The sequence below is a fragment of the Acomys russatus genome, chromosome 19 (genome assembly GCF_903995435.1).
Source record: "Acomys russatus chromosome 19, mAcoRus1.1, whole genome shotgun sequence".
NCBI classification, from domain to species: Eukaryota; Metazoa; Chordata; class Mammalia; order Rodentia; family Muridae; genus Acomys; species Acomys russatus.
This window is the reverse complement of record NC_067155.1, coordinates 28,574,376-28,591,338: the sequence shown is the minus strand read 5'-3', so window position 1 is coordinate 28,591,338 and position 16,963 is coordinate 28,574,376. Positions and strand designations below refer to the sequence as shown.

General features: G+C 49.0%; 1 protein-coding gene across 2 annotated transcripts in view; it reads right to left on the bottom strand.

Moving 5' to 3' along the window:
- Window positions 1-410: 410 nt before the first annotated feature.
- The window catches only part of Wasf3 (WASP family member 3), a 52,332-nt gene continuing 35,779 nt past the window's right edge, over window positions 411-16,963 (bottom strand). Inside the window, exons 6-9 of one of the 2 annotated variants that reach the window (XM_051162887.1) lie at window positions 9,786-9,961; window positions 4,946-5,215; window positions 3,082-3,446; window positions 411-1,605 (exon numbers count right to left, since the gene is read on the bottom strand). In XM_051162887.1, the coding sequence (XP_051018844.1) occupies window positions 1,448-1,605; window positions 3,082-3,446; window positions 4,946-5,215; window positions 9,786-9,961 (969 nt within the window). In that variant the 3' untranslated portion in view covers window positions 411-1,447. Of the gene's footprint in view, window positions 1,606-3,081; window positions 3,447-4,945; window positions 5,216-5,986; window positions 6,154-9,785; window positions 9,962-16,963 lie in introns of both variants that reach the window. The other variant, XM_051162888.1, reaches the window with a different exon arrangement.

Below are 16,963 nucleotides of genomic sequence, written 5' to 3'. Positions count from 1 at the left end.
AGCTGGCAACATCCCCCAAACTCAGGAGCAAACACCACCTGTTGTTACCCACCCCTGACACTCTCCATCAGCTGACACAATGTCGTCCCAGGTCTAATGAGAGATACTAAGAGCTGCAGCCCATTTGAAATGTCACCTAAGGAGCCCTTGGGGAATCAGAGTCCTAGAGCATCTGTGAGGCCCTATCTTTAACCTAAGCTGGGGGGTGCCACAGTGACTTATTTAAATGAGCAGCTGTCCTTCCAGAACTGCAGAACAGACACTGTCCTCCAGGACCCCAGGCTTCTGCCTAAGCCAGGGCTGAGGAATCGTCACGTGGCAAAAGGGATGGGGCGGCAGAGAGGAAGTCAGCATTTTCTGCAGTGGCAACTGGCTAAATCAAGTTTATCTTGTGAGGTACTTTTAAATTTTTTTTAATGTGCCGACAACATGAGAGAAGACAGCTGTGCTTCAGGAGGGGTGAAGGGCCCTGTTTGAGAGACTTGAGTGCGAATCCAGCCACAGCACCGTGGGTCGTGAACAGCTGGCAGCGTCTCTCAGCTAAACCCAAGCTCCTAAGACATGAGCAAGGGGAGTAAGGTGCACAGTCATTTCTTTCCGTGGTGAACAGAGGAGCAGGGAGTCCCAAGAAATAAAACGTATAGGTCTCATCGCCACTGGGTAGGGTAGGAGGGGACCCGATGCAGCAGCTGTGCCGTGCAAGCTCTGCAGAGCCCAGGCAGCTTGCACGTGGCCTGTCTAACTGGTACCCATGCTATCAGGGCTAGCCGCTAAGGGGAGCTCCGTCTGCAAAGGACACCAGTGGGCACTTTCCACGTGAGTACCCACAGGGATCCTGCGTGAAAAGGGGGGCCCTCTGTTTTGAGTGCCATATAATGGAAACAACGGAGCACGCACATTCACTCAGAAGCCACAGGGCAAGAATGCAAACAGAGGAAAAAGCGCACTCCGGTTTGCTAAACCTTCTCCTCCAGAACCAAGTTCCTGAAATCCGATTTGCAAAGGAAAGAAACAGTAAAGCATATCACCTACTGGTTGGAAGACATCACTGCAACACACAGCCATTCACCTTGCAAAGACCTGACACAGGGCAACTGCACGGACACATGGCAAGTCCATCATAGCGGGATGGACAGGAGAAGATTCTCACGGCCGAGAGGGAAGCAAGAGGCTATTATTTCAGGGCGATGCACTAGTTACAGCCGTGGCTCCTGGTAGGCAGCACGCTGTGCTGTGTTTAGTGGCACTTTAGTATTACGCAGTAAATACTCAAGAAATCCAGAAAGGTGTGCAGAGGCAGCGTCACACTGTTAGTACAAAAGGTCTCCTAAAGCTACAAGGAAACACCACTAAGTGGGTGAAGAGGTCACATGAGCTCCTAACACACTTCCAGATGGTGCCCTGGCTGTCCACCTGCCACTTGGCCCCCCCCTCCCCACCCTGTGACTCAGTCGGACCAATCGTTCTCGTCAAACTCAGAGTCGTCGTCTGAGTCGCTGTACTCCACAGCAATGCGTCTAGACAAGATGGTGGCCACGTCGTTCCCCACAGGCTCCCGCTTGGCTTCCTGCTCACGTTGCTCCTGAACTTTTTTCAGCTGGATTCCTGGAAACATGATTCAGAGAAAAGAATCAGTCCGGTTGGCTTGCTCCCGAGCAAAGGACACCCAAAGGGCTTCCCTGTTTCCACTGGAGTCTCCAAATACAAGACTGTGAGCATCTGAGGGTGGAAAGCATGTGTGTGCTCAGTCTACTGCTGAAATAGAAAGGAAATACAGCTGCTGGTGCAGCCGCTTGGTAGCAAATAGGCGGCGGGGGGGGGGGGGGTGTTAACGCAGACCACTTTAAGCCTTTCCCTTGGACAGAATTGCAGATTTAGTGGGCAAGGTAACAAACCAGAAGAAGAAATTCACATACTAATTGCCCTGACAATGTTGGAACAAGCTCTCCCAATCGGCCATACATGGGCGCTCACACACCGTCCAAAAACCTGTGTCTGTTCTCTACATGTGGGGAGCTTATAAATGTAGAGATCCCAAAACTCTCCAGATTAGGTGTCAATAGAAATGGGGGCAAATGAGGCAGCGGGTGTTTGGATGCTGAGCTAGGAAAAAGGCACCACTAGACCAGCTTAGTGGTGGCATTTGAATACTTATAGGAAAATAGTATTTACCTTATGGTAACTTCTGGTCTTGATGTTTTCTTCAGGAAAAAAATAACCACACTATCTATTTTAGTAGTGTAGGACCATTATGAACCAAGTAACTCCTGAAGCACTCAGAAAAAAATGCGTGCATGCATGAGTCTCTGTGTGTGTGTGTGTGTGTGTGTGTGTGTGCATAAGCTATGTGTACACAGGCCTGATTCAATGAGCTCATGCAGACGCAGCTGGACGGATGCTAACAGAGTGCAGTCCTATGGTTGCGGACCAGCACCTTCCCTCAGTTACATCCACCAAACTGGGACCAGGAGTCTGTTATGTTCCCTAGGGCATGAGGAGTGCTCAGAATATTCCACAGCCTGTTATAGCTGCCCCAGTCACTCTGGGTGAATGGTACAATGCACAGGTCTCCCTGGGAGGCTGCGGAGCAGGGAACAGGATCCAGGGGCCAGGCTCCCTGTGCTGAGTCTGAGAGATGCACACGTGATGCCTCTCCTGTGCTTGGGCTCGGGGGTGAGGGCAGGGCTTTTTCCTGGCACAGTCGGTAACTGCTAAAAGCCACTGGCTTAGCACTTCAAGCTGAGTCCGTGACAGTCCAGTGTAGACTTAGATTTGGTTATAACAGAATCGTGGCTGAGAGGTCACTTTCTCTCCTATTCTTGGAGTAGAAAGCAGAGGAAGGTGCTATTAATGAACCTATTGTTTGCTGTCTAGTTTCTGGCTTCTTGTCAAGTATAGCTTTCCTGAATTTTTAACTTTTTATTATAATGTCTTTCTATGCTACCTGTAAAAGAATTCCAACTTTTTAAGAAAGTAACAAATGATGAAATGCCCAGCCATCTTTCGAAGGCAGTGTAGCTGGCTGAGCCACAAATCAGTCTCTTCGGAAAGGGCGACTGTGAACCTGGAGTTTGCACTTACCCATCCGGATGGCAGCCAGCAAGTCACTTCTCGCGTCACTTATGGGTGGCTGTGCAGGCTCTGGGCGCTTTGCCTCAGCCACGGGAGGACCATGCATTGGGGAGGATGAAAGAGAAGAAGGGCCCGGGGGACCAGGTGGGGGAGGTGGGGGGCCTGGAGGTGGCGGGGCTGTGGCCAGGAGCCCAGGGGAGGGCTGGTGAGGAGGGGTGGGGTATGTGGAACTGGCAGAGGCTGGGAATTGGGGCTGTGCAGGAATCTGGAGAGGGCTGACGAAGGCAGTTTGTGCTGAAGGGATGATGGGTGGAGGAGGTGGCGGCGGCGGTCCTGAGGGGTTGTAGTATTCAATTATCTGTGCTGGAAGCATCCTGAGGAACAGATAAAAGACAGTCACCCAAGTAACCAGGGAGGGCCACTTAGCTCTTAGTTCTATTAGGCATCCTCTCAGACACAAAGCAAGCTGCTGCCAGCCAGACTGGAGTCACCGCAGGGTACAAGTGTCCACTCTGGGGGGTCATTTTCTCCCAGTTGTACGTTATTCATCATGACAATGAAAAACCCACTGAAATGTGCCTTAAAAGGCCATTTGAAAAGCCTGGTGAGGGCTGGAGAGATGGCTCAGAGGTTAAGAGCACTGACTGCTCCTCCAGAGGTCCTGAGTTCAATTCCCAGCAACCACATGGTGGCTCACAAACCGTCTCTAATGTGATCTGATGCCCTCTTCTGGCCTGCAGGCTTACATGCAGGCAGAGCACTGTATACATAATAATAAATAAATAAATTAAAAAAAAAAAAAAAAAAAGAAAAGCCTGGTGAATTTTGTGGACGGCTAGGGTCCATTGATAGCAGCAAAAGGTTAGTGTGTTTTTCCACTTGGGCATCTCAAAGCTGTGTAGCCCATGACCTTGTCTCAGGAGAGCTCTGCAGCCAAGGAGACAGAGGCTGGGGCGATGCTACCTTCCCTGGCCCTGCCCGAATAGGCCCTGCAAGGAGAAGGGGTCCAACGGTGTGTCAAACACCCCAAGGCACAAACCCTCTGTGTGCTGGATGAAGTGGCCTCAAAACACACTCTAGGAACCCCAGCTTAGCCAAGGCCAAAGGGCAGGGGACACTCACACAACAAGGTCTCCTCTTTCATGCTGTGGGCACAATTAGAAAGCAAGGGCAGCATTTGGGAGAGAAGCCACATTGCTCTACTCAGCATTCCTGGGTGTCCCCTGGAATGGTGACACTAGAGAACATCTTTTTTTTTTTCAAGACAGGGTTTCTCTGTGTTAGCCTTAGCTGTCCTGGACTCACTTTGTAGACCAGGCTGGCCTCGAACTCACAGAGATCTGCCTGCCTCTGCCTCCCGAGTGCTGGGATTAAAGGCGTGCGCCACCACTGCCCGGCCTGAGAACATCTTAAAAACTAAGTCTCAACGAGCTAAAGACAACCTAGCAGAATAAAGGGGAGGGGCTCACACTACTGAACACATGGTCAGGAAGGGTCTAGAGCCAGTGGCAGCATTTAATCCACAGGTCAGAGAACAAGACGGCACAGAGCAGAACGCTCTGGAGCCAGAGGCTGGACTACAGGGTAAGTGGCAAGGAGTGACATTACGTTTGCATCATCTATGTCATCGCTCAGTGAGAAACTTGAGGGTGTGGTCAGGTTCATAAATAAGCATTTTACCCTTTATTGATGCCTTGTCTTAGAGTAAGTTTATGAGTAGGGGAACGGACACAAACACACTGTCCCCCTGAGATGTGGCCACAGAAGGAACTGGCTCTGACACTATGCCCAGTCACTCTCGACTATATGTGATAAAACTCTACCAAGACACAAACTCAAGCACAGCACCGAACATGAAGAGAACAGGGGTTACCCATAGTCGGCCGAAGCCACTGACGTGGAGGCCTGGGGCCCCTCTGGGGCCTGGGGTGGAGGTGGAGGCGGTGGCTGCTGAGGTCTGTTGAGGGCCATGTGCCTCGCTGAGGCGGACGAGGGCCGGTACTCGGGCTCAGCGCCTTGGTTTGTGGTTCCGTGCAGCTGGGCATCACCCGCTGCTGCGTAGGAAGGGGTCACTGGCTGTGCTTGCGAAGAGTGGTTGGGCGTAGCAGGGTAAGAATAGTCTGTGGCATCGGATGCGTGCGACCTGATTTTAGAGGAAGGGGGGTGAGAGAAAACCAAGTTTTAAAAACGCCCTTGAGAGGCAGGTGCACGTCTACACGCAACAACAACACTGCCAGTCAGTGCACAGCGGGGAGACATTGATTTCTTTTATGATCAGCTAGGTCTAGCCTGGTGAGAGTTTCTAAGCAACAGCACAACTGGTTTTAAGCAGCAAGCCCCAGCGTTACATGGATTCAGGTTTGGATTAAGTAGGAACCAGCAGAGGCTCATTTTTCACAGCATTTCCTGTCCTTCTTTATGAAGACAATGCTGTCTGACAACTTCCACTGGTTCAGAAACAGTGTCTCAGATCAACAAGGGACCTTCAGAGGCCATAAAAACGTGACAGCCTGTAATTAGACAATGAGAAACAGCGGGTGGATACATGTTAGCGGCAAGAAGAGAAAGAGTGGTGTAAAATGCACAGTGAGTCACACTTTTCTTAAATGGCAGAAATGTATTGAACCCCAAGAAGGAAAAGCAACAGTGATGGGTTTCCTGGACTGTAAGCAAAGCGCTGCAGCCGAGCTGTAAAAGGGGTGGAGACCTTGTGTTAGTGATCAGTTTGGAAAGGGGCTGATGACGGCAGCTTGCAGAGCTGGGAGGAAGGCCACGTTAGTAAGAGGCACGCATCCCCGCCTGGGTTATGGGTTCCGGGACAGCCGGCCGGGGGCTGTGCATCCTCTGGTGGTGATGCTAAAGCAAGCCTGACCTGGGGCAGGGATCCAAGAAAACAAACCGGGCGGTGACGAACCCTCTGGGCCTCCTGTCTTCCTTCGCGCTCCCTGCCTGAGTCAGCCTCTGTGCGTCACTCATGAATTCAATGCCCATTTTCCTCCTCTCCCATTCTTCTCTTCTGGTTCTGACTTTTCTCACATACACTTGTTGGGTCCTGCTAGGGTTCAGCTTGAGTTTCTCTTTCTGAAGGGAAACAGGTAAACACACACTGCACTGGGGATGCAGAGGAGCAAGAGTGAAGATACAAATTCATCCCTGCCTCTAGGACTTCTGTGACTAGCTTCCCCCGTGCAGACCAAGTCCTCAGACGTCTCTTCCCCTTCTCTGCCCCCTAACTACCACACAACAACAACCCCACCACCCCACCTTGTGAGCTGTGGCCTGTGAAGAGGTCTTGTTCACTCTCCCAGTGCTAGCAGGTAGCTGAGTTACAATATTTTAGTGGTAGGAAATGCCTGACCTGTATTTTGGTTTCAGTGCATTTCAAAAACATAAACAGCTCTGCAACTATGAGGTCAGCGATGGTACCCGCCCTCTACCTAAGTAACCACGTCACTGATGTGTCACTCTCCAAAGGAAACAGACACTCAGCACAGCATGGAGCGCCTCCAGTGAGACACGGGGTAGCCTACAGCTCATTCTGTGGTACCAATGACAAAGCCATCCTTGGAAAACAGTTTTGCGTAACGGCAGGAGGAGTTGAGACAAAGTGGGTGACCAGACAGAGTTAGGCACACCAGCGATGGGGACAGGAAGGTGTAACATTTCTACAGGACAGGGCTCTGATGAAGGGTGACACCGGGAGCAGCAGAGTAGACTGATCAGGTGCAGAGGGAAGGGCAGCAGGGGGTTGCCAGCAGACAGCTGGGATGGGGGCTCAGAGGAGGCTGACTGAGTGGGCAGGCAGAAGCTGCCGATGAGTGGGGTAATACGGGGGTGGGGGGGCCCTGTGATGGTCGGTCTCCAACTGTTACAGCAGACAGAACCGGTGGGTTAAGGTCCCGGAAGCAGGAAAGGCTGCTCCGTTAGTGGAAGAATCCCATCAATTCCCAGGGTGTCAGAGAGGCAGGTGGGCACAACCATTGCACTAAAGCGTGGCCCAGAACTGGATAGGAGAAAACGAGGCGGGCTAGGTGCGGAGAGCACAGAGAACACTCCATCAACTGCTCATCCGAAACTCACAGCGGCAAACGAGCCACGCCTAGCAACCTGTAAGGGGAGTTTCGCTTACCCGGGCTGAGCTACAACCCTGTCTACAGGCCCACCTCATACACAGGATTGGACTTGAGGCGAAGCGTTCCTTAATATCCTTAATGCACACATGTCAGAAGGACAATGAGTCTCTAAAAATCGAGTTTTTACCAAGCAACCTTTAAATATAAAATATTCTTAAGACGTCAAAGAGCTAGGTATAGGTGGTGAATGCCGTTAATGCTGAGGCGGATCTCTGTGTGTCTGAGGTCTACATAAGAGAGTTCCAGGCCACTCAGGGCTACATTGCGAGACCCTGTGTCATAAAAGCCAAACACAACAACAATACAAAGAACTTAAAAGAAAATGTTCTGCACGGTTCCAATTGTGTAAATGTACCCAAAAAAAAAAAAAAAAAAAAAAAAAAAAAATTCCACACAGGCGCAGAAAAAGACTAAAGACAGATAACATAAAATGCTCCTCTGAGTGGTGTCATGATAGATATTTCATTTAAATTTTTCCCTGTAATATCCAGATATAAGTATGCTTGATGTCATAATAAGAAAAAGTTAAGACTGGAGAGGTGGCTCAGCAGGTAAGCACACTTGCTGCTCTTGTAGAGGATGCAGGTTTGATTCCACGCCCCACTAACACCACCACCACACACAGAGGTTAAAAGCCATACATAATTCGAATTCCAGGGGATCTGACTCCCTGTCTTGGCCTCTGCTGACACCGTACTCACACACACACACACACACACACACACACACACACCATGTCACATACATATACATACAAATAACTAAAGAGAAAATAAACACTGTCTTTAAAAAATAAAAAAAAGGCCACAGTTTTAACAAAATAAGGTAAACTTTGCAAATCACTTGAAGTTCTTTCTTTCTCAGCCCGGTGATGAGCTGTGACGTTTGCTCCTAAGTTAGGTAAGCAATAGTGAGTGAGTCGTGGGAAAGAGCACAAGACATAAGCAATCCTGACACAATGAACGGCCCCATTCTGCTGCTGCAAGCTGAGAGAGAGGACACTGTCTAGATCCCATGCTACACAATGAGAGGATCAAGCTCCTCCAATGGCCATCAGCACCGTATCTGTCACAGGACAATCCCAGGTGGCAGGATGAGACGCATTCAACAGAGGGGTTAAAACACACACACACACACACACACACACACACACACACACACACACACCAGTTTCCCATCTACACATGTTTAAATCAGAGCACACATGGAGCGAAAATACAGGGCGTGCTTTGCGTGACAAAACTAAAGTCCCAACTAAGTTATCTGTCAGAACAGCAAATGACTGGCATGAGGACTCTTGGGGACTCGGGACCTCACCTTGGGGCCAGGACCAAAATACCAATCAACTGATCATTAGTCATGAGGCTGGAACTCACAGCTCAGAGATGGCTGACCACTCAAAAGTAACGGGCGTATGTATGGAGAGGCGGCCTGAAGCGTGCCTTTTCGGAGCTCATAGGCCTCGGCAGGGGTGACGTCAAAAGTCCTGCAACCCCTGACTCTCACTCCTCGCAAGCACCCACCCGTTCCCTTGGGTAGGTACAGACCGCTCCAAACTCCGAGGTCATAAACGTGAGGAGAAGAAAGAATGAAAGGGGAAGAAATCAGGACGAGGTGCACACTTGATTTCTTGTTATTTTTGACATTTTCCTGGATGAATCCTTGGTGTTTTTCATTAGTCTGTACACTGTTATGGTTCTTATTTTCAAGATGGAGTCTCATGTACCCAAGGCTGGCCTCAGGTATGTAGCCCAGAATGACCCTGAATTTCTAGTCACCCTGCCACCCCCAATGCTGGGCGCTAGGATTAGAGGCATGTGCCACTGTGCCTGGTTTATGAAGCTCCAGGGCTCACCCCGCCCCCTGCCCCCTGCCGCTCCCCGCTCCTGGGCTTCGCACATGCCAGGCAACCACTCTTCCAACTGAGCTGCAGGGCCGGCTGGAATTCTAACTTGTAAATGCTTAAGACTGTAAGTCAACAGTAATGGAACACGGCAAAACCAGAAGCAAGAAATCAACCCGGAGGTTAGAGCGGGCTAGCCAGGCATCCGCTGAAGCTCTTTGTGGGACAGCTATGACCTCTTGACTGCACTGTTTGCACCTGCAAGAAACATTTTTAACTCAACTGCTATCAGCTTTTTAAAGGAGACTCAGCCAGAAGTCGTCCTGAGGTGAGAGCCTGTAAGGAGTTATCTGGAACGAGATATCAAGCCCTGTTTTGTCAGTGCCTTCTTCCTACGGAGGCCCTCCTGGGTCACTGCTCTCACCCCAGGATCGCAGTTAGATGACAAAGAACAAAGGAAAGTCAACATTCAATATAACACAGTAAGTGATAACTAAGCAATATTTGTGACAGTCACTCAAGTCCAGAATCCACATTAAAACTCCATTTTCCAGATTAACCCAAGAGAAAACTTAAGACAGTTTAAAAAGCGTGCAAAGTAACCCAAATTCAAATAGCAGTGCGTTATTTTAAAAGAAAAATATACACATCAGTTTTAAGGGCATAATAGGGCACACAGAAACCCAAAAATACAGGGGTTCGAACACGGGGAGAGGGGGGCCGTGACACGCACACACCTAGTGTCTGGGGACAGAGATCCCTCGGAGGATGCTCCGTGGCGCGCACTCTGGGACAACCTGTTGTCGGGCCTAAGCTCTCTGTCGTACGCCATCATGTCCCACTCCTGGCGCCTGTTCCTGGCTTTTCTAACCTTTTTCACCTCACGGGTGGTGCCATCTACACGCTTTTGCTCCTGACGTCCAAGAAAAGAAAGCAAGCATGCCAAGACAGAAGGGAAAGGAAAACAGCAGGTTAGATGCAGTTACAATGAACAGCAAACAAACTTGATGCACACTAGGAGGCGCTCACACCCTGCTCACACCCACAACCGTAAGGAGCGTCTCGGACAGCGCGTGCCTAGGGCTCCCCAGGTCCATCAGAAGTACGGTGGGTCTCTGAGGAAACACGACTCCACCAGGGCTCTTACCTTCTTCGCCTTTGGACAGGATCACTGCTGGCTAGGGCGACAGCCTGTTTAACACACTCACACATAGGTCTTCACTGCATGTGTGAAGTATCTGGTAACATCGTCCATAAAAATCATTTCCCTCACTGACACACTCTGAATCTGCTACATGTGTTTTGCTCATGCACACGCGTGCGCGCCTCTGTGTGTGTGGTGTGTGTGTGTGCGCGCGTGCACTCTGGCATTGGCCATTGGTGTGTCCGAGGCCTGGCCATGGTCCCTGGGACATGCTTATGTTTGAGGCACGGTGTGTGGCATACACACACACACACGCACACGCACACGCACACGCACACACACGAGATAAAACTTACCTGCTCATACACAGAGCCATTCTTACACCAGTCCTGTTTGTCAGCCAAGGCACATTCAATGCTCACTGTGGTCCCACTCAAGCCCCTCTTCCAGGGGGAGGACCCCCATATGCATTTGCACATTTGTGCATTCTCTTGCACAAGCATTCATGATCTTTCATGACAAATGTTATGTGCCTTTTCTTCCCACTCTGCTTTATGGACCTTACCATACTGTTTTACCTTTATGTGAGGTGTACACTCAGTAAATCCTGGCTGAATGACCAAAGCCACACATGCCTCAAGCAGAAGCATGCCCCAGGGACCATGGCCAGCCCTCGGACACACCAATGGCCAATACCACGCGTGCACACGCACACACACACACCACCCACATATACACCACACCCACCCACACACCACACCCACCCACACACACCACCCACATATACACCACACCCACCCACACACCACACCCACACACACACACCACCCACATATACACCACACCCACATACACACACCACCCACATATACACCACACCCACCCACACACCACACCCACACACACACACCACCCACATATACACCACACCCACCCACACACCACACCCACACACACCACACATACACACACACCACACCCACATACCACCCACATATACACCACACCCACCCACACACCACACCCACACACACACACACCACACACACACACTACACACCACACCCACATACCACCCACATATACACCACACCCACCCACACACCATACACATACACACATACACACCACACATACACCACACACACACACCACATACACACACACACTACACAACACACACACACACACACACAATTTCTATCCTCAAGGAGCTTATACCCTGGAAGGGGAAGTCTGTAAGCCAGAATAAACAAGTGTCTCTATAGAATGCAATAAAATATAAATGCATCTATATTGTAAAGTGTGATACATCTTATACATAACTTTATATTAGACATGCATATTATATACTCATATGTTACATATATTTAAATATGTACATGTGTACATATGTATACCAAATGTCACCTTCCCTGCAATTTAAGGCAACGAGACGATGATAGATGGACTGGATCATTCGCAGAGATTGTTAGATGCTTTGAAGTAGAGAGCAAGATGCACACAGGACGCATGAATGGCTGGGGAGGACATGAAAGACATGATGCCCACGTGATGTATCAGTGGCTGGGGAGGACGTGGATGACGTGATGCACCCAGGATGTGTGAATGGCTGGGGAGTACGTGGATGACGTGATGCCCACGTGATGTATCAGTGGCTGGGGAGGATGTGGATGACGTGATGCACACGTGATGTATCAGTGGCTGGGGAGGATGTGGATGACGTGATGCACACGTGATGTATCAGTGGCTGGGGAGGATGTGGATGACGTGATGCACACGTGATGTATCAGTGGCTGGGGAGGACGTGGATGACGTGATGCCCACGTGATGTATCAGTGGCTGGGGAGTACGTGGATGACGTGATGCCCACGTGATGTATCAGTGGCTGGGGAGGATGTGGATGACGTGATGCCCACGTGATGTATCAGTGGCTGGGGAGGACGTGGATGACGTGATGCACCCAGGATGTGTGAATGGCTGGGGAGTACGTGGATGACGTGATGCCCACGTGATGTATCAGTGGCTGGGGAGGACGTGGATGACGTGATGCCCACGTGATGTATCAGTGGCTGGGGAGGACGTGGATGACGTGATGCAGATGGGATGGGGCGCTGAGCAAACTGACAGTGTTGGAGGCTGGCTAAGGCCCGCTAGCAGTACAAACTGAGTCTTCAGCCTTTCCAGGGCCAGGGGTGGTATAAAGGGACCACCCAAATCTTATCTTGCTTTCCCCTCATTAACAGCAATTCACCTTCTAGAAACTTACCTAAAGAACTATGCCTACCATTGTAGGAATCCAAATACAGTACTTTAAGAGTGCAATTTACGGGCTGGAGCAATGGCTTAATGGTTAAGAGCAACCCAGGTTCAATTCCCAGCACCCACATGGCAGCTCACAACTGTCTGTAACTTAAGTTTCAGTGGTTCCGGCTGCCTCACATAGATATTCATGTACACCAAACACCAAAGGTACATAAAAAATAAATAAATAGAAATTATTTTTTAAAAAAAGAGTGCAATCTACAACCAACATCTGTTCATCAACACAGTAAAGGGCAGGTACTGTATGGAGCATTTCTATTTTAGAATACTGTATGCTATTAAGATAAAATGAATGTTTAATAATTTCTGTGTATCCAAATCATGTCTGGTATGATTTAACATGGATGAAACGCTTCCCCACATGTGTATGCACACCTTAGCATATGGCGTAAGGTCTGAAAAAAATGTCCACAAGTCTGCCAAGCAATGCCAGGTGGTCACAGAGAGAGCGTGCCTTTGTCACATTCAAAGCCACTTGGTTGTGTTACAGTCAGAGCATAGTGTGTGTGTTCTTTCACAATCCAAAAGAAAAAAGGGGAGAGGGGCTTCCATGGGAAGCCAATTTGCGTCCACAGTCAGAGCCATGGTGTTGAAGGCACTATCACTCTTCCTACTCACAAGACGCATCCTGACATGCCCAGGGGTCAGGGCGTTATTTCCCCACAATGGTTCAGCCTCCAGCTCTATGCAGAAACATGTAAATAAAACAGAGAGACACGCAAGGCCATCATCTTGAAATACGAAAGGTACCAATCCTCTCTTGCCTGCTCTGGCCTGCATTAGCATCCCCAAACTCTGCAACACAGCTTCCTACCCTAGGGTGCTCCTCCAGATATCTTCCACAAAACCCCAGGACGTCCATCCATCACGCCTGCCGCCGGTCCGTGTTGGCCCCCACCTCAGGCACACCCTTATTTTGCTACCCAGATTACTACACCCAGCAAAACTAGAAACGACTCCATGATGAAGAATGTAAACTCAAGGAGTCCATGATGTAATGAAATCAGCCCTACATCTATCTGTAAGTGCCCACATCTTTAAAACAAGAGATTTCAGCCAGGCACAGTGACACAACGCCTGTAAACCCAGCACTCAGGGAGGCAGATCGCTGTGAGTTCAAGGCCAGCCTGGTCCACAGAGCGAGTCCAGGACAGCCATGGCTACATAGAGAAATTCTGTCTCAGAAAAAGAGAGAGAGAGAGAGAGAGAGAGAGAGAGAGAGAGAGAGAGAGAGAGTTTTAAAATAAAGTCTTAACTATGTACCTTAGAACCTTGGGGAATAATAATAATAATAATAATAATAATAATAATAATAATAATAATAATAATAATAATAATAACAACAACAAAACAAATCAGAAAGTGAACAAAAATAAACAAGACTGACAGGTCCAACCAACCTAAAGCATCCAAAAGACTCAAATTAAGAAATTTAGAGATGAAACAGGAAGATCAGCAACAGTCAACATGTTTAAAAGCTCACATGAAAGAAATGGATGCATTTCTGGGTACCTATAACCTACCAAAAGTAAGCAATGAAGACACGGACTACTTAAACCTCTATAAAAAGCAAAATTGAAGCCGTAATTAAAATAAATAAATAAATAAAAAGCAAAAATCTCTCCCAAACTCCAGGTGCCTGTTGGAGTCACCGCTGACGTCTACCAGACAGTTACAGATTTTTCTTTTCACTATTCCATAGACTAGAACGGGAGAGATGCCACCAAACATTCTGAACACAGCCATACAAAAACAGGATAAAGATAAAACAGCAACCAAAAGGAAAATCATAAGCCAATTCCCTTATCAGAGCCACAACATCCTCAGCAAAATGCTATCGAATGGGACTCAAGAACACAGCAGAAAGCTCCCTCACCAAGACCAAGTTCCTTTCATTCTGGAAGTGTGGGGATGGTTCAACACATGCACACCAGGAAGTTAAGACACCACACAACACGAGAAAAAATGCTCCACCTCACTAGCCCTCAAGGGTACAGGCTCGCAAACTCAGACCACAGGAAGCGACCCTGCTAGTACCTTCTGAGGAAACACAGATGACAGCTACACCCAAAGCCCACCTCAACTCAGTCAGAACAGCACTCGCATAGAAAACCACTGCCAACGAGGACAGAGAAGGGACCAGAAACACTGCTAAGCGCAAATGTAAATCAATCCTGCATTTAAGGAAGCAACATAGCGGTCCGCTGAGACCAAAGCCAGACCGTCCTGTTCTCCTACTGCTGGGATTTGCCCAGAGGACACGAAGTCAACTTATCACAGACAGCTCCCTGCCCTGCTTTACTGCAGTTTTCCTCACAACAGCTAACTGGTGACTGTCAACACAGTCGAACCAAATTCAGCGGCAAAGAACGCGGGAAAACGGATCAACTGGAAATTCTGATATTAAGTGAATTAAGTTTGACTCCAAAAGACAAGTATCACATGTATTCCCTCATTTATAGATCCTAGATTTTATTTATTTTTTCCCTTTTATTGAACATAGATTCTTCTAGAAACACACACACACACACACACACAAATGGAAGGACAGGAAGTGGCCTTGGAAGGCCCTTCTGAAAGTCCTGGGTTTGCCCTTTACAATGAGAAGTAAAATGCTTCAGACAAAAATGCCTTCAATACACGTTTTTTCTTCCATGACTTCTTTGCCCGAGTTCTTTGTTAAAACTCAGCAGCTCTCCCCAGACTCCCCAGTTAAATCTTTCCACGCTGTGAGCATAAGCAGAGAGCGTGGTCTGGCACACACGTCTCAAAGACCCTTTCCCAGGAGCTGGGCGCCCCACCCCAACTCCCTTTCACCCTCCTCGGCTCTTCTTTTGTCAGTGTTGAAAACTGAAGCCAAGTCCTGCGCACACGATCAGGTGTTCTAGTGCTACCCTACATCTGGCCCATTCTTTTTTTGGTTTGGTTTGGTTTGGTTTTCGGTTTTTTGAGACAGGGTTTCCCTGTGTAGCCTTGGCAGTCCTGGACTCACTCTGTAGACCAGGCTGGCCTCGAACTCAGGGAGATCCACTTGCCTCTGCCTCCATGAGTTCTGGGATTACAGGCATGTGTCACCACGCCCAGCTCTGGCCCATTCTTAAATCCTATTTCCAAACCTCAAGTTCTCTTTCATGTTCAACTCTCACTCTAACTAGATCAATACATTCAAAGGCTGCAAGCCTCATGACTGACTGTCTATCCCGGAGTGCCAAGTATTTCTTCCAACGTAAGCTCGTATTTGTCAATCGAGCTGGGTGGCTGTTTTGTTAGTATTGTGCTATTGTCATTTGGTTTTGTTCCTCTGGTTTGTGTTGGGTGCTTGTGCTTTTGAGACAGGGTCTCACTATGTAGCCAGGGTTGGTCTTGAATTTACAGAGATCTGCCTGCTTCTGCCGCCCTGTGTTGGGATGAAAAGCGTGGCCTAGGTGGTTGATTTTTAACACGGTATACAATAAAAAAGATCAGAAAACACTCCCTTTGGAGAATTACACCTCTCGGTGGGGTATGTCTAAATTCTCAGCCCTAAAGAGACATTTTTTTTTTCCGAGACAGGGTTTCTCTGTGTAGCCTTGACTATTCTGGACTCACTTTGGAGACCAGGCTGGCCTCGAACTCACAGAGATCCTCCTGCCTCTGCCTCCTGAGTGCTGGGATTAAAGGCGTGCACCACCACTGCCCGGCCATTAAAGAGACAATTTTTAAAGTGGAAGTCCCTTGACCTGAGTGAGTCTATCCTCCCGAGATGGTGAATAGGGTAGCCATTTCTATATGTCCTGGCTTGCATTCCTCTTGCTTGCCTCTGCCTCCACCCTCCTCAAAGGGAGGCTCATTTCTAGCAAATATCTCAGAAATGCAGCTCACACACTTCCCAATCTCTCACAAACACCTCACCAAATTCTCAGTCACAGCGAGGTGGGGCCCAACGGCATGAGCAAACAAGGCCAAGCTCGCTGCTGTCTGACAGCAGCGCTGCCTGTCAGGAGCTCTGAGAGAGCAAAGGGACGGGACTTATGAACAGCCAGAACCACCCTGAAGAAAGAGTTCACCACTTCTGTTAAAGGCACACAAGTGCTGGAGAACAAATCTGGTCTAACTTACCTAAAAACAGCATTGCTGTGTTAGATTAGTGTCAAGATTGTCGTGTGAAAAGAGGACACCCTGAGAAAACCTGAGCACTAGATGGAACACCTCAAACTGCCCGAGCAAAGGCCCCGTGTGCATACTGACGAGTGCATCCCACTGATGTGTGCATCCCGCTGATGTGTGCATCCCACTGATGTGTGCATCCCACTGACGTGTGCATCCCACTGACGAGTGCATCCTGCTGACGTGTGCATCCCACTGATGTGTGCATCCCACTGACGAGTGCATCCTGCTGACGTGTGCATCCCACTGATGTGTGCATCCCGCTGACGAGTGCATCCTGCTGACGAGTGCATCCCACTG